General features: G+C 42.0%; 2 protein-coding genes across 4 annotated transcripts in view; one reads left to right on the top strand and one right to left on the bottom strand.

Moving 5' to 3' along the window:
- LOC144981346 (uncharacterized) overlaps positions 1 to 23,700 on the top strand; it is a 676,107-nt gene that overhangs the window by 284,558 nt on the left and 367,849 nt on the right. The gene's annotated exons all lie outside the window — the stretch shown is intronic.
- LOC144987830 (uncharacterized) lies at positions 15,976 to 23,266 on the bottom strand. The gene is made up of 2 exons (XM_078937322.1): positions 22,872 to 23,266; positions 15,976 to 20,898 (listed from the first exon to the last, which is right to left on the bottom strand). Exons 1-2 carry the CDS (start codon positions 23,041 to 23,043, stop codon positions 19,826 to 19,828), a joined length of 1,245 nt encoding a protein of 414 aa, XP_078793448.1. The 5' UTR covers positions 23,044 to 23,266; the 3' UTR covers positions 15,976 to 19,825.

Consider the following 23,700-nt stretch of genomic DNA (forward strand, 5'->3'; position numbering starts at 1 on the left):
TGCCTGATGGCTTTTATTCAGGAGAAGGTCTGTGTGAGTTTGGACACAATCCCACTCAGATCAGACATTCTCTGGATCTGATGATGGAGGAAAAGTTCCACCCAGACTTGGAGAGTTCTGCTCCAAGGACCACTGTGGATGATATTATTTGTTGGTTGGGGTTGATAGGATGAAAGTGGCTCATTCAATCAGGCTGAACAGAAACATCATATCTTGTACAGTCAGCAATTTTCAGGTCAGTGTTTTCTCAATGAAAGACAAAATTGAGACACAATCATATTAGGGTGATGACTGCTGAGCTCTTCCTCTGCTGCCCTTCTTCCTCACAGATGAGAGACACAGACACATCACAGCCTTGATCATGAGTGGAGAAGACAACAGAAAACACAAAGACTTACCGTGAAGATGAAAGTTGGAGCCTCCATCTTCCCCTTTTCTGTCCTTTCTGAAATGGAGGAAAATCTCCATTTCTCCTCATTTTCTGATTGAGGAACACCTGAGCAGAGCTCCGCCCCCTAGAAGAATGGAGGAATATATGGAGTCCTATACTGTTGTATTATTGTTGTATTATTCAATATATTTTATTTTGCTTTAAAAACCTGTTCATTATTTTAAAAGAGCATTTTAAAATATTCACTTTTAATCATGTGGAATATTATTATAATTCTACTTCTTTTTTCAGAACCTTGGATTTCAAAATCAATATTTTCCAAAGTAGCTTTGTTTTTATTTCATGTTGCTGTTTTTCACAATGGCTTATTTATTTAATGAAGAGCTTTTTCAGCAGAATGGGTCTTTCTGTCAATCAGTGAAAGTGGGCGGGATCTAAACGCTCATTTGCTGATCCCTGGAAATCGACTCTAATTCCTCGATACCCGCTCTGCGGTGTGCCAGTCAGAGAGATGACATATTTCAGCTACATCCGTGCGGCTTTTCTGACATTAGATATCAAATAGAGTCAAACAATCTGTCTGCTGCAGAAGATGCAAACATGGACCACTCTGTTTTTGTAGTTTGAGGGTTTGTGTGGACCAAAGGAGCTCCGGTCATCTACATCTTGAAGTCTCCCTTTGAAACACTCCTGACTCTCACGCCAGATTCACTCAGCTCTCCTTTGCTCTGCAGCTAACAGCTCTGCTGTCTGAGCTCACAGATCCAGTCTGACGTCATCGTGCCTTATGTCGGCTCACAGGAGGCGAGCTGGCGGACCGACAGAGAGTCGGAGCAGGCAGCAGCGGATAGGGGAACAACTTGCTCGGGCCTCCTGAACCTTATATAATCTAACATCTAATCTAATATCTAACCTGAATATTCGCTAGGCGTTATTCGCCAGCGTTTTTCGCCACGTTTTTTGTGTTCACACCCAGGCGATTTTCGCTGACGATGAGCGGAGTGAACATGCAATTTCATTCCCTGACATTAGATGGCGCTTAATGTAAACAGAAATACTCCTGTACACAAGGTGGCGCTGCGCAACTTTACGCTTCTTAAACTCGCTTTTCACTCAGAAGAAGAGAGCAAGTATTTACGCGCTTGTCAGAATAATACAAAGAAAACATGAATATTTCAAGCACCAGTAGCTCTAGCTCCAGTTCTGTTGAATGATGGAAGACGCCGGAAAAGACACTGATTTTGGGTACATCCCATAGTTACGAGAAGAGAAGAACATGGGGAGTTTTATCAACTGGTACAAGACCTGAAAATGTATCATGAGCGTTTTCTGGGATATTTTAGAATGTCCGTCATTATTTCTTTGCAGCAGTGTAGACGCTACTTGGCATCCATCTTCTTCGCTGGTATGTGTGCTCAGAAAGGCAATTTTGTGTTTGAGCGCCCCCAAGTTGTGTTTTACTGTAACTTCAGAAGCTCCAGAGACTTGTGCAAAAGCGCCATTCTCATTGGTCGAATAGTTTTTGACGCGGCGCGTCAAACCAAAAAAACGAACCGAGGCGTTTTTTAAAAAGTGACGCTTTTACGCGTGGCGTTTTTCTCATTGGTGTGCACACTCACATTGGTGCCCTTTGTTTAGTCATGAGGCGTTAACGTCTGCGAATATCGCGAAATTCATCCCGGTGTGCATGGCCGGCCCTCCCTATACGCGAATTACACAGCCGCGTAGGGCCCCCGTCACCACCAGGGCCCCGAAGTGGCGACAAAAATAATATAAAAAAGACCCAAATCTGGCAACCCATTTCATAGAACCTCCGTACTAAAGTGCGCTCTGAATGTTGTGCAAAAGAAAGTTGCCTGCACTTTAATGATCCCCCCTGTCAGCAAACCTGAACCAATCTGGCAACCCAAATAATGACGTTACTCTTAGCAACGATTGGTCAACATATTTGCATCTGAGCCTGGCACAGTGTGCATTTACGAGAGGAGTTTGTATCAATAAAGTTGGGGAAAAGAAAAAAACGAGCACATTTTGTCACGCTGATCAAAGCGACAACAAGCGAACTTCATGCCACAGAAAAAGAGGAAGAACTTCAACACCAATCAAAAGGTAAGTTTGGAAGATGTTGGGGCCGTATTTTTTACATTATCCAGTCTTTCTGTGCAGCTGCGCAATTTTTACGTAAGATACTAATTGATCCGAGGTGAAGTTTCCACACATAACGACCCCGTTTGTCGTAATTTCCAATGGAAAACTCGAAACTAATTCTGATTCAGTTTCTTCTTCTGCTCTCAAAAAGTATCAAAAATATTGGAGGTTGTGCAGCGTCCACATCCCAAGATGATCCTGACATCACTGAAGATGTCATCTCAGGTAATTTTAAAAGCATGTAAAGTCATTAAAAAAACAGTGTCTGCATAACCCCTTTTTCATAAACAGCAGCTGAAAAGTATGGTGCCCAAACTGTTCATAATTAAATTAATAAATATGATCTCATGCAAATACACAACCAATAAATCTCTTATTAATGTATAAAAAGATCATGAAATTGTGAAAAACCTGTACACAGATTTTAAATGAGCCACTAAACTATTATTAGTATTCTGCTATAGATATTTTATTAGCTTTATCATTGATAATTGTATAATAATAATTCTTGTTTTTTAGCTGCAGAAGAAACTGCTGTCACCACTTCTACTGTTGAAAGGGAAACATTTGACTGTTTTATTTTTCACTGTTTGCTTTTATTGAAGTTATGTATCTCATGTTCCAGAGGCTCCAAGAGAGGCGTGTATGAAAGAGGAGCCGACTGGATCCAAAATTCCACCAACCTCAAATCCAGTTGGTCCAGATGAATGACCAACCACAGTCTCTGATCCAGTAAGAATGGATTTGGTGCAGAGAGGTCCTTTTCAGACTGATAAAGACTCTGACTTTCCAAAATCCCCTCATTGAGCTGTTGTGTTCTTTATGTTGGATTGTTTTATCATTATTTGATTTTCTATTAAGTTGCTGTTTTTAATAAGTTGGAGTTTTGTGAATGTCATTTGTTGAGTGCCTAATGTTACATTAAAAATATATATCTATTTATATATACATTTGTCATTCTTTTTTTTCTTTGCATTTAAAATTTGTTTGGCACCACTTAATGTGCATCCAACATGCAGCTAATATACTGTATTCAATTCTTCGGCAGCAAAAATAATTCAAAAATGTATTAATAGACAGATCTCATTTATATTACAACAACAGTTGCGTTTTATTGGTGCTGCTGACCAGTTAGAGGGCCCACAAATTACATTTCGCTTAGGGCCCCCAGAAGACCAGGGCCGGCCCTGCCGGTGTGAACGGGCCTGAAGTGTGCGAAATTTGTTCTCCACATTTGACCCATCCCCTGGGGGAGCGGTGAGCTGCAGTAGCATTAAGGGTCTTGCAAGGACCCCCACTGGGTGATGATATGGTAACTGCCCCCAGTACCATTGTTATTTCCCCTCCTGGAAGGGAAGCCTGGATTCCTTTGTGGCAGCCCTTTATCTTAACAACCACCCAGATCTCAGTCACCCAGCTTCTGACCGAGCCACCCAGCTAATCTGCAAAACACACAGAGGCAGATAGAAAAGTAAACAAGCAGTGAACTGTGTCTATATGTATGTGTTTGTTTTAGTTAACCTGCTCCCTGTAATCAAACACCTGGAAGAGTCTCTGCTTTACAGGAAATGACATCACTCTGTGTCTTCTTGTTTATTAAACAGGAAGGGAAACTTCAGGGGGGTATTCCGGAAAGCATGTTTAAACTAGCCGGACTTTGAGCCTGAACTCTGGCTGAAATCCGGCAGAACTTGCTTATTCTGGGTATGTCGGTTCCAAAAGACCGGATAAGAGTTGGCGTAATTACGCTCGACTTGGTAACCCTGGGTTAATGGGCGTGCACAGCAGGTACATTAAGACATTCTCAATAGATCGCCGATATCTGGAGTCACCATGGAAACGCGTGGAGAAAAAAAAACCTCTACACTTCAGTGAGACAGAGTCTGAGTCTGAGATTTTAATGACGGCGTATGAAGATTACACGTCCATCAAAAAAGTAATGCGGCTGCATCATCAAAAGAAAGAGTTTCTGCTTGTAGAAAAAGAGCAGACAAAGTAAACGCACGAGTTTCTGATCTTGTTTCCAATTTCCTTGTGACGCATATAACGTATCCAATTTTGCCAACTTAAATTAATTACTTCTATTGGGAACAAACAATTGAGTTAAATTTATTCAACCTAATTTCTTACGTCTATAAAACTCAATAATTGTTTACACAGCTCAAATTTACATATTTATTTAACTAAATGTCACATTACTCCAATTCAATTAATCTTTTTTCCATCTCAATTAATTATATTTCTTGAACTCTCATATGTCTAATTTTGAGCTGGCAGATATTCTCATCTTTATAACAATAAAAAAGACGAGTGAGGAAAATGCACAGAGTGCAAAACGTCAATTAGGAATTTACCGTGATTATCACTAATTTTATTGTGTAGGGCTGCTATATAAACTCATCATCCTCTCCTTCACTCTCACTCATGGTGCAGAGACGTAAGCTCAGTAGGGCAAAATAACTCGGCGAAACATGGCAAAACACAGTAAAACAGCTATACAACTAAACACATTCTGTCAAAAACCCACACTTAAACCCAAATCCGTCCAGACAGGCAAAGGGAATGATATCCCACAATCCCTTGCGGTGCCAATTTAACAGCAGCACCAAAGTTACACCTACTTAATTGAATTAATTTGAATGAAAGTAAAATAACTGTCTGAAAACTATGTGTAATTTTTAAACTGATTTACAAAAAAAGATTTATCTTAACTGAAACAAATAATTAAGTTAGATCAAAGTAAAAAAAATGTTTTTCCAACATCCACATGTGGTCCTATCACCATCTCACTGTGGCAAAAGTATTATCTGAGCTTCTTCATCCACTAAATCATCTTCAAATGGACACTCCATGCTGCTTCACCTCTCTGTAAACAAACTAAGCTTCAACTAAACCTGCTCCAGAACAGGTTATGTTCAGAGCATGAGTTGCTATGGCAACTTGACCTACCCTGAAACATACCTCCATTTCTGGAACCGAAAGTTGAGGTTATCAACTTCCTTAGCCTCAAACTTATCGTGAGAGCTAGCATAACCTGCTTTCTGGAATACCCCCCTGTACTTTGTATGTGAAAAACAGAGAAAATATAAATAGCAGAAGAATGTGAGTAAAATCTCAGGTAAATTAAATAAAGTTCTTCATCAAACTGCAGATGAACTGTCTCTATGACACATATGTGCTATCTGGTTGATCAAATCTCCTTCCATGTTGTTTGTAGAAAGAAGTGGGTGCGCCTTCAAAAGTTCTATAAGGTCACTGATTGTTAAAGACCCACAACAACACAACATGGCAACAACCATCACCAGCAGAACCCCAGGAACCAGAGACTTCCTCTGTTTGCTGCTTCAACATGAATTGTGTCAACAGAGAATTTTTCAAGTTTTTCAAATTTTCAATTTTTAATGGTTTATTTCAAGCATTAAAAATATTTAAATATTTATTAAAAGATAAAGAAAAAATAATAAAGATGAAATAAGAGGAATCAATCTTCTGAACAGTGTTGCTACTCAAACACTTCTGATGCATTAGATTAATTTCATTTGATGATTTTCAAATAAAGTCAAATAGAGTTTAATTAGTTGTTGAAAGGGAGTGTGAAGAAGGAAGAGTATATTATCCCACAACTATTGTGTTTTTATATCTATAGTTTTAAATAGTTGTTATAATCTAATCCTTATCAGATCAAATTTATATTCTTTATCAAGTAACATAATAGACTGTTTATTTATTATCCTCAGAAATCATTCTCACGTTATTTCAGTTAACATTGATATAAAACACACTTTGTGTAACAAATGTGTAGTTCCTATTGTTGCGCAAAGCATCTGACTGATCACGTGATATGGATTGAACAGCTGAGCGTGCTGCGTCATTTATTTAATGGCGACGCACGCACTTCATTCAGGAAAAGCACCGGCGAGACACAAGCCTTGTCAGTCCGTGCATAAAGCTTGTTTCGTACCTGTGTGCAATTGAGTGGTCCATATTAATTTGTTGAAGAGGCAGCCGGTAAGAAAAGACTTTATCCAAGCGCTAAAATTGCACGATCCCTTGTTTCCTTGTTTGTTTGGTGTGTTGTGGGACCGGAGTGTGCGCTCCGCAAATGTTTGTGTGTACTTCAGGTACCAGTGGGAATTTTCAGCATTAAGGATTAGATGTTTATTTCGTCGGTGTGCTTTGTAAATTTACACTGGGAACTTCTTTATGAATGTGAATTTTTGCTAAATAATGAGATTTTAAAGCAATTCTTGAATAAATTTGGAATTAATACATGAACTTAAATAAGAATGTTATTAAAGTAAATGAGTAATGTTGCTAATTAACTGAGGCACTTTAAATTGCATAAATGTTTGTTGTTAATGTGTATGTTGAATTTTTGTAATATTTATTACTGTTATTGTGTGTGTTTAAGGTTTTTACCTATTGATTGGTGCCAGATCAAATGGAAATAAATTAAAGTTTAGAAATTGATCTCAAGTGGCAGTCTGAGTAAATCGATCTTCAACGTTGGACACTCAGCCCTTTTCAAGTGTGGGAAAAGTACACAAAAAAGTATAAACACTTGACAGTAAAAACCGGATGCAGTAAAAAGCTACAGAGACTGCTACCGGCTAAGATTGGCTGCAAAGGATCCAAAGCTCCAGCTCGAGGGCCTGTGCTTCAGTTAAAAAGCCAAAGCTCTAGCTCCAGAGCCTGTGCTCCAGCTAAAAAGCCTGTGCTCCAGCTCCAAAGCCTGTGCTCCAGCTCCAAAGCCTGTGCTCCAGCTCCAAAGCCTGTGCTCCAGCTCCAAAGCCTGCGCTCCAGCTCCAAAGCCTGCGCTCCAGCTCCAAAGCCTGCGCTCCAGCTCCAAAATGACGGAAGCCAAAGCCCTGCAACACCTCAAGTCCAACAGAACAATTGCCAAGAGGACATTTTCTCGACTAGCTAACAAGATTATGAGGGCATGCAAAAATATGTCAATTGATGAATTGAAAGATGCCTTTGAAAAATTTCAGCAGAGGCAGACAAAGTAATTGATGCAAATGATGATGTTGAATTAGCACTGGCTGAAACCTGGGACAAAGATGGAGGGACAACGAGAGAGGAACATTGCGGGGACATCAAAAATACAGCAGAGGAGTGTGAAGAGAAGCTGGAGGAAGTGCAAAATGTTATTCGGAATGTAATTTGGACTAATTTCGGGCATCCTGAGCTGTCACTGAACCTTGAATTGGCTGAGGGTGAATGCAATACAACTTCTGCTGCAGCTCCTGATATAAGCTTGGAAGCTTACAACTTCTTGCTAAGCCAAGTAGAAATGAGAGTTAAAGCAGCCAAAGAGGCCTACAATCAGTGGAATCAGTGGGCACCGGAGCAGGAGAAGACAGACCTTCAGCACCGAATAAAGGAATTAGAAATTGGCTCAGCTAAACTAGCCGCACGGAAGGCTGGTTTAATTCAATCTAAAGCTGAACAAGAAGCGATCCGAACGGTAACTTCCTGCCATCAAGTACCAGCAATAAAGTTGAAACCAACTGCCCTTCCAAGGTTTGATGGCTGTAGAAGACACTTTCACAGTTGGAAAAAGGACTGGGAAGCACTTCAAGCACAGGGAGAGCCTACTGGTTCAAAGGAGGTTCGCAAATTTCAGCTACTAGATAGCTTGGAAGAAAAGATTGCAAAGGATCTTCGTTTGTCAACCTGCGGATCTTCAGAAGAAATTTTCAGAACACTGGAGAACCGATTTGGAAATAAAACTGCTATAGCTTTGGAAATTGTTGAAGAACTCCAAGCATTGCCTTCAATTAAAGGTCATCAACCAAAAAAGATTGTGGACCTCATTAGAGTGGTTGAAAAAGCTTTACATGATCTAATTGAGCTGGGTGATATAGGTGCACATAAAAATCCATTGATGACAAAGTCCCTCGAAAGCAAGCTACCTGAGATGTTAAAGAAGGAGTGGCTCATGTTTGTGGCCGAAAAGAGAGGCGTGGAACCCTCAAAAGACCGATTTGACATGCTGCTTTCATTTTTGAAGAGTCAGGAGGGAATCTATGAAGAGTTGGAACAGTTGAGAGATGAAGAACCTCAAAGGAAAGATGTAAAAGTACAGCTAAAGCATGCCAGAACTAAAGCCACCAAAACTACAAGCCCACAAGGAGCTTGCGCTGTTTGTGGAGAGAGTGGGCATAAGCGGAGATTGTACAGATGCAAGAAATTCAGAGTTCTCAGCTTGGAAGAAAAGAAAGAAGCAGTTCAAAAAACTGGAAGTTGCAAAGACTGTCTTGAAGTTCACGAAGAAGGTGAATGCAAAGCAACTTTTCTCTGTAAGAATGAGTGCTGCAGAGGACGGATGGAACATCATTATCTCTTGTGTCCAAGTCCTGTAAATAAAGGCCCGTTCAAGGGGAAATCAAAGCCAAGCCTTTCGTCTCAAGTTGATAAAAAGTGTACGGAAGACCAGGAAGAGTTCTTAACAAGACTAACCCCAGAACTGGCACAGCAATGCCGAAATGTGTTTTGCAACACAGCAGCAAAGACACTCAACTCAGCTGCAAGCAGGCAGTTGCTGGAAGGGGCTCACCTACAGGAGTTTCCTGTCATCATGATGATCCTTGAGGTCACTGCCAATGCGGGACAGCGGCTAGGAACGCTAATAGATCTGGCATCAGATACCAACTATATAACCCATGAGGCAGCTGATGAGCTAAACTTGCAAAGCGAGGATGTCACACTTTTCGTCCATGGAGTTGGTGGCATGCAGGTGACTGTAGAGACGAAGCGTTACCTTTTGAAGATTCGGGTTGGCACCCCAAAAGGTACATTGAGATCTCATCAGCTGATCTGTTATGGTCTGGACAGTATTGCTGAGATTCTCCACCATGTCTCACCCAGTAAACTGCAGAAAATCTTCCCAGATATCTCCCTTAAGGAACTGAGAAGACCCACCAAAATAAAGCTTCTCATCAGTCACAAGGAGGGCAGGCTTGTGCCTCAAAAGATCCGCTCAGTTGGAGATCTTGTGCTATGGGACGGTCCCCTGGGGAAAACTGTGGCAGGCTCTCATCCAGATCTCTCTGAAAGAGTTGATGTAATCACTCACCTGTCAAAAACTCATTTTGCCCGCTCTATGCGATCAGCTGCTAGAAAATACAAAGAAGTCATTCACAAAAGTTTGGATGCCGAAGCCACGCTAGCAACCACCACAAGTACCAGCTGTGATTTCCTGAAGTGGTGGAAATGGGATAGCATTGGCGCCGCGTGCGATCCAAAATGTGGAGGCTGTTGGTGTGGGAAGTGTCAACCGGGGGGCAAAGAAATGAGTCTTTCTGAAGAGAGAGAGCTTGAACAAATCAAAAGTGGTCTCACATACATTACTGGAGATCATCACTGCAACGAACCTCACTGGCATGCAAAATATCCATGGACATCTGACCCTGCGGTTCTGCCAAATAATAAGCAGGCGGTGGAAGCGACCTTCTTGAGGACAGAGCGGCAACTTGCTAAAGAACCGAAGTGGAAAGAAGCCTATAAGAACCAAGTTCATGAAATGGTCAATAGGAAAGCTGCTGTTGAATTGTCAGAAGAAATGTTGAGTAGTTGGAATGGACCTGTATGGTACATCAGCCATCTAGTCGCTCCTAATCCCCATTCAGTCACAACCCCTGTGCGTCTCGTCTGGAACAGCAGCCAGGTGTTTAAAGGCCAGAGTTTAAACAACATCCTTCTTAAAGGTCCTGACGTCCTGAACAACATTCGAGCTGTCCTCATACGGTTCCGGGAAGGAGTCTATGCTGCGCTCGGGGACATAAAGAAAATGTATAACTCTGTGTGGCTTGAAGACAAAGAAATGCACCTGCATCGCTTTTTGTGGAGAGACACAGAGGAAGATGAAATCAGCCAATACGCCATCACAAGAGTGAATATTGGTGATAAACCTGCTGGCTGTATCGCTCAAGTCGCTATGAGAGAGACAGCGAGTCTACCAGAGTTTTCTCATCTCAAGGCTGAACGTAGAGTGCTTGAAGAGGACACATATGTTGATGACATACTCACCTCGCATAACGACTGGGCTCAGCTTCAACAAATAATGACTAATGTGGAGAAGATTCTGAGAGCAGGTGGGTTCAAACTCAAACCTTGGATCTGCTCAGGTCAAAGTGGGAGGGAGCATCCCGAAGACCATAGCAAAGAAGTGGATTCCACAGTCCTTGTACTCCCAAACCAACTGTCTGAGGAGGACAATAAGGCACTCGGCATGGGATATACTCCAGTCCCTGATGAATTCCACCTCATGGTGTCTGTAAACTTTTCGAAAAGATGGAAAAAGATGAGGTTGGGAAAAGATCTATCAAAAGAGGAAGTGAGGCAACAGGCACCAAACCCACTCATTCGAAGAGAACTTTTAAGTCAAGTCTCCGGACTCTATGATCCTCTGGGCTTTGTTACACCTGTTAAGCAAAAAGGTGCAATCCTCGTCGGGAGAGCATTTCAGGAAGTAAAAGGCAAATGCAGTCGAGTGGAGAGTACGTGGGACACTGCATTGTCTGACAATCTGAGGGAAGATGCCATATGCCTGCTAGAAGACTATGCTGAGGTCAACAAATTAAGGTTTCCCAGAGCACTGACACCACCAAACGCAACAAATCCACCTTATGGCATCACGTCCTCTGATGGTAGTGAGCACTCCTATGGAGCAGTGCTGTACCTGAGGTGGAGTTGTCAGCAGGATACAGTCATTCGGATGGTTGAGTCAAAAGCTAAATTAACACCATTGGACCATAAGGGAGATGCTGTCAAGGCTGAAGTCTGTGGTGCAGTCTATGCTGCAAGGCTCAAAAAGTATTTTGAGAAGAATTGCACAATTCAAGTGAAGAAGTGGTTCCATCTGATAGATAGCCAAACCGTACTAGGTGCTGCTATGGATACCAGACATTTTTTGCCAACAGAATTGGAGAAATCCAAAGCACTACAAATATTCAGGACTGGTTGTGGATCCCTGGATCAGTAAACATTGCTGATATAATCTCAAGAGGAGCCAGGCCAGATGAATTAAGTCAAGGCTCTGAGTGGCAAAGTGGCCCCAAGTTTCTTTATCTGCCAGAAAGCAGTTGGCCAGTCAAGTCTGCGAGAGAACTTGCTGATACCGCACGAGAAAACATCATGAAGCTTCAAAAGAAAGTATTTGTAGCGGTAACAACTAGAGCCAGTGCAAAATCCCAGTCCACTGAAGACCAAGAGATGCACAGACCACCTGCTGGTACTGTTATCAATCAGCTGGTTGATATCAAGCGTTTCAGTAACCTGCAGAAGTTGCTTCGAACCATCACCATCATTTGGAGAGCTGCTAAAAGGTTCCTTAAAGCCATTCAAGTCAAAGATGTTGAAAGACCAAAGTGGGAGGCAGTCAAGTCCTCTGGGGTACCCACACTGCACGAACGAGAAGACGCATTTCGAGATCTCTGTGCAGAAGCTCAAAGAGGCTTTGTCTTTCCAAATACTGCAATTGAGAGACTTGTTGTGTACAAGGATGAAGCAAGCGGACTGTTGTTGTGTGGAGGCAGAATTCAGCACTTCAAGAACAATCAAATTGGGGTACCACTAATCCCTCCCAACTGCTGGCTTGGAGTTTTATTGGCAAGACAAAGTCATGATGAGGGTCATGAAGGCGTTGCTGGAACATTGCTAAGGATGAGGAAGACAGCTTGGGTTATACAGGGGAGAAGACTGGCACAAAATACTGTTAACCAGTGTATTACTTGTCGCAAGGCAAAAGCAAAGGTGTGTCAACAAGTGATGGGTGACTTGCCAGTCGAAAGAACGAAGCCTGCTGCGCCCTTCCAGTTCATTGCAGTGGATATGTTCGGTCCTTACTTGGTGAAAGATGATGTGAAGAGAAGAGTGACCATGAAAGTCTGGGGAGTTGTATTCAGCTGTATGGCAAGCAGAGCATTGCATGTTGAACTTGTTAACAGTATGTCTACAGAGAGCTTTCTAATGGCATATCAACGGTTCACTGCTCTGAGAGGACACCCCCAGGAGGTTTGGTCAGATCCTGGGACCAACTTTATTGGGGCAAAACCCATACTTGAAGATTTATACAAGTTCCTGCAGGCACAGAACAAAACTGATCTGGAGGAATATGCCATCAGGAATGGAACAACCTGGACTTGGAAAGTGCTTCCTGCTGATTCCCCACATCGAAATGGAGCTGCTGAGGCTGCAGTTCGAATCGTAAAGAGAGCTCTTCAAAGTCTAAATAAAACACTCAATCTAACCTTCAGCCAATTTCTGACTGTACTACAACTTGCTGCTAATTTAGCAAACGAGCGACCAATCGACGCAAGGGCTCAAAGTCAAGAAGATTGCATCCACTATGTGTCACCAAATACACTGCTTATGGGACGAGTGTATCATAGTGGAGATGTCAAGACCTTCAGTTTTGAAAATTATTCTTTCAAACGTCTACAGGAAATCGAGATGCAAGTTAACAACTTCTGGAGAGCATGGTCTCAACTTGCTGGACCGAATCTGTTCATCAGAAGCAAGTGGCACACGCTACAGCGGAATGTTGCTGTTGGAGATGTCGTGCGGTTGTGTGATCAGAACACTCTGCGAGGTCAGTTTCGTCTTGGAAGAGTCGTGGCTGCAGTACCAGATCACAAGGGCATCGTGAGGGACGTTGATGTTCTCGTCGCTCCAGGATCCAGCGTGCCACATTCAACGCAAAAGTCTGCTACCCCAAGTATTCAGTCTCTAAGGGAGAGCAAGACGTTTAATGGTGTGGTGCTTCATCGGGATGTTCGCCGCCTTGTGGTCCTTCTTCCAGCCGAAGAACAGACTCTCTGACATGAACTTTGACTTATGCGACCTTTATGGCGCATGCGCATAAAGCTCGAGTGGGAGGTGTTGCGCAAAGCATCTGACTGATCACGTGATATGGATTGAACAGCTGAGCGTGCTGCGTCATTTATTTAATGGCGACGCACGCACTTCATTCAGGAAAAGCACCGGCGAGACACAAGCCTTGTCAGTCCGTGCATAAAGCTTGTTTCGTACCTGTGTGCAATTGAGTGGTCCATATTAATTTGTTGAAGAGGCAGCCGGTAAGAAAAGACTTTATCCAAGCGCTAAAATTGCACGATCCCTTGTTTCCTTGTTTGTTTGGTGTGTTGTGGGACCAGAGTGTGCGCTCCGCAAATGTTTGTGTGTACTTCAGGTACCAGTGGGAATTTTCAGCATTAAGGATTAGATGTTTATTTCGTCGATGTGCTTTGTAAATTTACACTGGGAACTTCTTTATGAATGTGAATTTTTGCTAAATAATGAGATTTTAAAGCAATTCTTGAATAAATTTGGAATTAATACATGAACTTAAATAAGAATGTTATTAAAGTAAATGAGTAATGTTGCTAATTAACTGAGGCACTTTAAATTGCATAAATGTTTGTTGTTAATGTGTATGTTGAATTTTTGTAATATTTATTACTGTTATTGTGTGTGTTTAAGGTTTTTACCTATTGATTGGTGCCAGATCAAATGGAAATAAATTAAAGTTTAGAAATTGATCTCAAGTGGCAGTCTGAGTAAATCGATCTTCAACGTTGGACACTCAGCCCTTTTCAAGTGTGGGAAAAGTACACAAAAAAGTATAAACACTTGACACCTATTGATCATCTTCAGAACACTGACAGTGTGGTGTTCGTCTGGTTCTGTTTCCTGACTGCCTCTGTGTTTTGCAGGTCAGCTGTCGCTCCTCCTGGATGGCCCCTCCCTTCCCTGTCTGGTCCTCTTGGTGGAGGAGTGCACAGCTGGCTGCACTTTGCAATCCTGTCTATTTAAGTTGATGTTACTCAGACCTCAGTGTCGGTGTGTTCCTGTTAGATCTGTGGTTTTCATGCTCTGCTAACACTTGGGTCTGTTTGTCCTTTGGACTTTTTGTCATAGCTTAGTTTTTCCCTTTTTTCCTTTGGCAGTTTTCCCTTTCATGAGGAGTTTTTGTGTCTTCATGATCCCACCTTGTGGCGCTTTTTGTTAGTATAAAATCGCTCCAAAGCGCATTCCTGAGTCTCAGCCTGATTCCTCTCTGTACTTGGGTTTCCGTCCTTCCAGCTGTCACAAACACATCATCACATTAATACAGAAATCATTGCTACACATTGCTGATCAATAAAGTAAATTGCTAGCTTATTACTTCTAATCATTAAATAGTTTTACATCATTTCAGTAAAGCGTGGCTCTCACTAGATTTTTAGTGAGAAACTAACTCAAACATCTATTTTATAGTTTATGGATGCAGATTCCTGTCCTAAAATAACAATTCAGATAGCAGATAGAAATCTAAAACTACCCAAAGATAAGTGGACAACAGGTAGATGTAGACTTCAATGCTGATGTCCTTCAGAACAATAATGGTAGACCTGTAGTAGAATAAGAAAGTAGAGTTTTCTGACACATCCAGTAGATCTACATCTACAATAGACTAGTAGTTGTCTAAAGGATATCTTGTGCCCCGTAGAAAGAAACTAACACAGAAGAAACAAATGAACTATACACACTGGAAAACCTTACATACATGTTCATACTTTAACTTTTCTTTATGGTGTGTCACTCTGACATGAACTCACGTGTTGAACAGAAACTTCAACTTTGCATTACAATAATGATTTGTCCTCAGATCCAGTCAGACAGGTTTTCTCATTTTCTGTTGACCCTCAAAAGACACAACAGCAGAGTGTTTATACTAGAAACATCAACACAAACACAGTTAGTGATGCTGTAGTCATTGTTTTGATTGATTGATTTAAAGCCTTAAAATCATGGAATAATACAATTCTAACAACTACAAGTATGTCAAACTCACTTCAAATATTAAGTCATACATTGATTAGAAAATAAAGGAAAATTAATGATGAAATGAGTGGAATCCATCTACTAAACATTATTATGGCTATGACAAATAGAGGTATTTGTAGTAATATTTACAGTAAATGCACACGTCACTTAAGGGTGCAATGAGTTTGATCCAGTCGTGGTTCCTAAGCACAACCCTTCACGCTATTCCAAATGTAACCCTTGTACTATCCTAGGCACTTTGACATTGGGAGTTGGGTCATGTTTTTCATTTGACTTTCTAGGAACTTTCTGTTTCATCTTTGAGGATTTGGACTTTTGAAAGACTTTTAGCTGCAGTTTCATCCTTTGAACCAGATGGATCTGAATCTAGAGTCAAAGATTCTAAGGAGATCATGGATTCACAGACATTTGATTGAATTTCTGTCTGGATCAGAAACCAACAGCAGACATTTCAAGCCGTCATCTGTTCCTAATGTTCATTCCCCGCCATCATTGAAAGCTTTTGGAATAGTCCCTAAAGCCAGCGATCGGGCCGCTTTGGAGCATGAACTCATCACTCGGTGTCACGGTGGCAGAGAGATGAAGGTTCCCAAATCTGAGGCTGAAATGATCACGTCCTACCAGCTACACTCTGGATTTGGGACCAAAAACCTTTGAAGATGTTGGAGCATTGTTGGAGAATAGACTGACAACATTTGTTTGGAAGAAAGATTGACCTTTGACCCCTCCCTCATGTGTTCCACATCCAGCTGCAGACACACCACTACAGCTCACATTCCACTTCTGATCCAGCAGTTAGAACCAGAGCCTGCATTTGCAGCAGGTTCCAACCCACTGACCACTGATCCACACAGGGGGACGTCCTAAGGGGCGGAGTCAGCCACTGGAGAGAGCAAAAAGGAGAAATGGGGGTCACTCTGGGCCTCTCTGTGTCTGGACCTTCAGAGGGACAGTGGTTTGGTCCAGAACACGGATGCTAAACTAGCTCTCTGGAAACTTGAACTTGTTGAATGGGAAACTTCCTGAAATCTTCTTCATCTGTTGACTTGTTCTTTCTTCATCTGAATGAGCTCAGTCCTCTCCCAAATCCAACTCCATCTATCTTCAGTGCTTTGGACTGAGTTGGAGCAGAACTAGAGCTTTCTCCAGATGTCCTAGTACTTTTACATCAGTGTCTTCCAATATTTGGAGCCCAGGTTCACTTCTTTCCCTGACAAAAATCCCAAAAGGCCTACCAGCCACCAAATAGTCAGAAACCAGAGAAACTTGGTGGTCTGCATTGATGAGAAACCAGTCCCTCCAGGATGACACATGGCTTTTTGGAATCATTTCACACACAAACAAACGGGAAGTTGTGCTTGTTTTTCTGAGAAAATGCAATCAAATGTGTGATAATGGTCAATGTAAATGTTTGGATAAAGGCTGTAGGGGATTCAGGGATTGTGGAGCGGTTGTTGTTTCCTTCTGGGTTAAAGTGCAGTTTTGTGGAACCTCCCAAAGAGGAGAAACCCAAAAAAGAAAGGAAAAGCAAAGAGACAGGTGGAAGCCATCATGATATTCCTTTCAAACAGGAAGTTCTTTGTCATTTCATGCACTAGTTTCATTTAGCTCTAGTTGTTGAACATTCTAGAAACTCCTAAAAACATTTTCTGTCCACTTTGAAACCATATGGGGCTGACTTGGCCTTGCTCGCTGGGATACGGCCAACATCCAGAAATCTACCAACAGACATTTTTAGCTCTAGTTGTTGAACATTCTATGTTTTGAAGAGGCAGGCTCTTCTAAAAGAAACTAGCAGGAGCCCCAGCGCTGGTCTTTGCTTGGATTTGTTTTAGACTTGTTCAGAGTCAAATGCATGTTTTAAGGGGAGGAGGATTATTTTGTTGTTGCTGTTTTTGTTCCTATTCTTACAATCCACTATATGTCCCGTGTTGAATTCTACTATTAAAATGTGGGAAACAAATGTTTATCAAATCCAAATCAATCCAAAAGCCTGGAGACTGGATGGCCGTGGTCCTCCCTTTGACCTGGACAGTGGTTGCCATGGCTACCTGCACACTCACCAAGCTGGAACTTAGAAGAAGAAAAAGAGACCAAAATGATTGATAAAGCAGGTTTTCCAGGGAAATCCCACAAAGTGCTTTCCAAGCTAGAACTAAGAATATCCAGCATGCATTTGGAAAAACTCATTAGCTTCTTGTGGAAAATGATGAGTCATTGGAAAAGCATTCTATGAATGCTCAGAAAACTTCCTCTAAGGTTGTGGTTGTTTGGAGAAGTCCTCCTCTTCAAAGAAGTTCTCCTGACCATCTTCAAAGCCACTTTCTGCTTTTTCAAACGCTACTGTTCAACAAAAACTTGGTTTCTGCCACAAAACCAACCTTAGACACTGAAACAGAATGAATCCAATGCAGAAATGTGTTGACACCTTTAATTCAAAGCTTCAATCAGTTTGAATCTCATGAAGAACATTTCAAAAATCCACATTTGGATCAGGCGTCTTCATCAGAGCACAACTCATGTTTCCAGGACTGTGACTCACCAATATATCCTCATTTCCTTTACACAATCTGTTTCCATCATTTGGATTTTTCATAAAAACTTGAGTTAGAAAAGAATTGTTGCCCCAAAATGTCCAGTTTGAATAGTCTACAGTTTGTTGTGTTTGGTTGCTAGGTAACAGGGTCTTTAATGTCTATGATGTCATGGTGGCTTTCAGAGTTGAACTCCTGAATATGACGGTAAACATTTGGATTGAACAAAAATGGGATTGAAGCTCATGCTAAATCCTGATCTCAATGCTGAAAAAACCTCCTCCTAGATTCTGGTTGTTTGGAGAAGTCCTCCTCTTCCAAGAATTCCTGAAAAAAGCCCTCACAACTCTAGAACCATCTAGAACTGTATTATGGGATGTTTTTCTGCTGAATCACTGGGATCCATCTTCATGTTATCATCAAAGTGATCGTGTCAGATGAAATCTTTCCTGTTTGAAGGAGTTTCATTCATGTCAAAATAGTATCACGGATCTCCCATCAGGCCTTGCAGATCCTGACTTTGACAACCTGCAGACAATAGATCCATGAACGTCTTTGTTTTCCTTGTCTAACATGGCATCTGGATCCAAACTTTGCCAAGTACACCTGGCAGCAGCCTGGGGAACACTCAACTTCACGGAATGCTGGAATGCTGCGGAATGCTAACCACGTTGAGCACGTCTTCTTCGCATTTTACAAGTTTCCATTTGCAAATTTGCCAGCTACCAGATTCATGAACGGACACCATGATTGCTGTCTTCTTCTATGAATTTTACAAGTTTCCATGTGCATTATTAGGGAATTAATCAAATTAAGGCTCAAAAACGGTACTTTTTGCTTGAACTCACAAGTATGTGTGTCCGACTTTTATCCTTATACGCACTTGAAATACGTGCGGGTAATGGAGCACTGTGCATCTTGGCTGCATGCATTATGTGTGGCCAACGTGAATTTCCATCGGTTTTCTTTTTTGGACGTTAAATGAAATTAACTGCCTTTAGCATATGTACAATCGTGCTCTAAGAATTTCTTTATTTGTTGTAAATTTTGTGTATTTCAGCTCAGTTCACACACAACTCAAGGAGTGCATAGTCCCTGTTGGCTCTCCAGCAGCGGTTTTCTCTATCGCCGCTTGGGAACTCTGTCCTGACACCACAGCCTTTAAAGACATCCCTGTTACACACAACCGAGTTGGCTTCTCAACTATTACATGATGGACACAGGAGACATTTCAGTGTGGATGTGATCAAATCGCTGAGTAAAATCCTCATATTTATCTTAAGTAGTTGTTCAAAACCTTACAGTAAATTCTTGAGACAGTTGTCATTTGAAGATGGCTCATTTGCAAGTTAATTCTTGTCATGTCTTGAATTTAATTTGAATGAACCTTTACTGATACAATTCTTGTCATGTGACCACAGAACTAATCTGGAAGCTGTACCAGATGACCTGACCTGTAAAGTGAACTTCAGAGATGCTTATAAATACTCAACTCTTGAACACATGAGGTCTTTTTATTGAGTTATACAGTAGGTATTTGGAAGACTAAGCCAACTTTCATTGTCTTTCAGTAGATGTAATGAAATTCTTGTCTTCACTTTAAAACCTATTTGAGATCCTTTCAAATAAACATTCAGGTAAGTCTCAGTTTTTGTTGTGTTATGTCCTTTTTTTCATTTTCAGTCTCCCTTTTTAATGATATGATCCGTCTGTTTAGTGCTAACAAAACAGAAGAACAGATCAAGATTGCGTGGGATGAGGGAAGACTCAGAAAACACTGCAGAGGTGGTCTGAAAGTGTCTTGGGATTCCCCCTGAAGTGGTCTTTGCTCAGACTGCTGCCCCTGTGACCTGATGTCTGAAGAAAATGAATGGATGCTAAACACAAATTCTTCTTTATCATAACACAAACATATTTGTCAACGCATGTTATTGACAACAGAGCTGAAATGTTCGAAACTTTCAAAAAGTCTGTTTTCAAGACCCTTTGACGTAGACATTTTGGTCACTGTGCAAAAGGTTTTCTTTTTGTATTTTTTGTGTCCCTGGAGAGCTTGGCCACAGAGGCTACAAACGGGCAGCTTTTGTACTCTTGACAGTTTACTGTCCCCTCCTGAGCTTTGTTCTTGGAGCTTCCTTTTATAGATGGTAGCTTTTGCCCAGGAGGGTGTGCTGAGCCTGGAGGCGGTACTGATGCTGTAGGGGGTGCTGGTGTTGTCAGGGGCAGGTCGTATGGGAATGAAGAAGACGCCCTGGGTGGATGAGGAGGCAGCTGCAGGTTGCGTTTGGCTACAGATGCCAGGTTTGCTCAAAGTTCTGCTTGGTGGTTTTGGGAAATGGGTGGAAGATGGCAGAGGGGTTTTTCTTTTTTTAAGCGTTTCTATTCCAGCAGTGCTTGGTATAGGTGCATATGTAATGACGGGGTAGTCTTGGGGGGGCGGCACAGTTAGCTGATGTGGTGCTGGAGGTAGCTCCAAGGAGGAGATGGAGGTAGTCTTGGTGATGGTGGACAGCTGCTTGGTGGCGTGCAGGTTCAGCGGCCTCTCCTGAAAGCGTATAAAGTCTTTCACCTTCTCTCCTGTGTGAGTTCTCATGTGTGTTTTGAGGTGAGATAAATGAATAAAACTCTTCCTCTGATCTCTGTTCTGTGGGTCTGTCTCTTCATCTGTAGTTGATGTTGATTCTTCATGTTGGTTTCCTTCTTCATCCTGACTATCAGTTACATTTAAGTTCTGCTGATTGTTTAGATCTGCTTCACTGTTTTCATCTTCCTCATAAATAGGAATCTCCATCAAGGTATCAGTCTCCTGCTTCAGATCAAGCTGATCATCATGACTGATGAAAAGTTCTTCTGGTTCCTCTTTAAACTGTGGAGGTTCTGGTTCTCCATGTTCATCTTTAAACTGTGGAGGTTCTGGTTCCTCCTGTTCCACTCTTAAATTCCTCTGCTGGTTCCAAAGATCCTCTTCATTTACATAATGCTGAGGGAGGACTGCAGGGACAAAAAGACAAAATAGGAGACCTGTTATACCTTTAAAGGTCTTTGTTTATTGTCAAGAACAATCTAAATCCCTTTTTTTCAGAAGCCCTGGACTATAAATATATAACAGTTAAGACAGCTAGAGGTGATGTCAGTCTTTCAGTCTTCAGTGGGTCAAACACCTCATCAAAGAAACTCATAAGTCTTCAAAAAAGTTACCCGCTATACCTTTTAATAAACACACACTGACACACTACACACACATCGTTTTCAGTAATAAGGTGGTGGTCATTGGTCTTCTGTTCCCCACCCCATCTTTTATGGGGGGAGTCAGACGCTCAGTGGTGGTTGTGTCCTGTAGGCCAGGATACTAGACTAAATTTTTGCAATGGTGCACCTAACCTTTTATCATAGTTGCACCAGCATGAAACTTTGGTGCACAGACTTTCTGAACCACATTGCATTGAACTCATTAGGTCTACATGGTCACTTTCCTTTTTAATAGCTGTCAGTTTTTGCAATGAGACTTCAAAACAACAACAGTATAGTCCTCTCTAACAAAAATAAAAGAAATACACATCCATGGACGTAGACATTGACCCAGATATCAATTTCTTTGACTTTGTGAAGAACCACTGCAGTTTTTACACAGAGCAAGAATACAATAAAAACACAAATCCTAATCACGAACTCTCAATCATACATTTCAACAGCAGAAGCTTATATGCTAATCAACAAACTATTGAAGAAAACTTGCAACAATTTAACAAACACTGCATAAATAGAAATCCTAAGTCCTTCTTTTTGAGACCTGAAGAAGCAAAAGAAGTCCTAAAAAGCGTCAAATTAAAAAAAAAAAACATCTACAGACAGTAATGGAATTAATATGATGGTGATAAAAAGGTCATTGATTCCATTGTCGACCCGCTGACCTACATTTGCAATTTATGTTTTCAAACAGGATCATTTCCACAAAAAATGAAAATAGTCAAAGTAATCCCTACACAAATCAGGGACAAACACCAACTAACAAATTACAGACCAGTGTCTTTACTCTGCCAATTCTCAAAAAGACACGAAAAAGTATTCCTCATAAGGCTGGAGAATTTTGTAGAAACACAAACCAAACAAATTTCCGACAACCATCTTACCACTCGGGAGTTGCTCATGGTGAGAGGCGTCGGGCTTGTGTGGGCTCACTCGTGAGCCCTCATCTCAGCTGCCAAGTGTTGGAGTTTACCCCGGTGGATGAGAGGGTCATGTCCCTCCGCCTGCGGTTGGGGGGGCAATGTGCATCTTGGCTGCATTAATTGCAAGTGGCCAACGTGAATTTCCATTGATTTTCATTTTTGGATGCACATACATAAATAAAATCAACCACCTTTGGGATATGTAAAATCAATCAATTGTGGGTTTTTCTGTAATAACAGTTGTGTATTTCAGCTCACACACAACTCAAGGAGTATATAGCCGCTGTAGGCTCTCCAGCAGCAGCAGTCCCTCTCGCCGCTTGGGAACTCTCTCCAGACACCACAGCCGTTAAAGACACCCCGGTGGTGGACAGGAGGGTCATGTCCCTCCACCTTTCGGGTGGGGGACAGGTCTCTGACTGTGCTTTCGGCTTACGGGCCGAACAGCAGATTGGAGTACCTGGCCTTCTTCTAGGTGTTTGTCGAAGGGGTACTGGAAAGTGCCCAGACAGGGGACTCTATTGTCCTCCTGGGGAACTTCAATGCCCACGTGGGCAATGACAGTGACACCTGCAGGGGCGTGTAGGAATGGCCCCCATGATCGGAACCAACAACTGAAATGATTGAAATCCTGTAATACCTGATCTGAAGTGATGATAAAAACGGACAAACATCCTCAATAAAGCAGGGGGGGGTTGGTGGTCTGAACACAGTGACAGTTAAGACAAGCAGGTCCCCAATAGAAAAGCATGAAGCTCAAAGGTCTTCTCTGTTTCTTTGATGAAGGTCACATACCTATGTGGTGGAGCTGCAGCTGTGGTTTCCAGATGACATCCAGCAGTCTGCGCTGACGACAGAGCTCCTGCTCATACTGGACGATGGTTCCTTCACAGAGTCTGCAGATTTCTTCAGCAGCAGCAGCTAGTCGCTCGCTGATCAACTCTCTCAGAGACTGAAGGGAAGACATGGTTCCTGCTCCGATCTTCAGCTCCAACTCCCACAAACACCACCGTCCTCTTCACTGCAGCTCCGATCGATCATCTGCTAGTCTCACAATCACAGAAAAAAAGGTCCAAACAGAAACTTTTCTCCTGTTTGGAGATTTTCCTGAAAGTTCCTGTGATCCTGCAGGAGTCAGTTCTGCTCAGCCTGCAGTCCAAACAGAAAAGACTCTGGAAGCTTCCACATGTGAAACTTAAGACAAAGAATCCAAACAACAACATCTGATTGGTTGACTTTGGAGGGAAAGCTGTAACAGTCTTCTGTGATTGGTTCAGCCGTCCCTGCCCCCACTAGTCCACTGCACAGGGGGCAACATTCCAGGGGGGGTTGGTAATCTCCTCCTTCTTTTGTTTCTGCCCCACTGGCTCTTTCAAAATAAAGGCTTGTTGTAGCAGAAACCTGAATGGAACATCAGAATGGACTCAAACTGCTGCTGGTTTCAAAGCCTCCTTCTCAACTTCCAGCTGAACTCTTCATGAGTTTGAGCGTCTGTGACAAACTCTCCAGTTGAACAACAGCAGTGGAAATCTCCATGGATGTCAACTGGGAGAGAATCAACATGAGATTTCCAAGAGTTTCTGCAGGAACTCATCACAAAGTCAGGAGCTGCAAGGCCTGATGG

Source organism: Oryzias latipes, chromosome 2 (assembly GCF_053564925.1).
Source record: "Oryzias latipes strain Hd-rR chromosome 2, Olatipes_Hd-rR_3.1".
In the NCBI taxonomy this organism is placed as follows: Eukaryota; Metazoa; Chordata; class Actinopteri; order Beloniformes; family Adrianichthyidae; genus Oryzias; species Oryzias latipes.

Bases quoted from the DNA above. Each gene is read 5' to 3' on its own strand.
- LOC144987830 (XM_078937322.1), bottom strand. From the start codon at position 23,043: ATGTCTTCCCTTCAGTCTCTGAGAGAGTTGATCAGCGAGCGACTAGCT. The intron at 20,899-22,871 runs GTATGTGACCTT...TTGTCCCTGCAG, and splicing joins GCTGCAGCTCCACCACATAG to TCCTCCCTCAGCATTATGTA.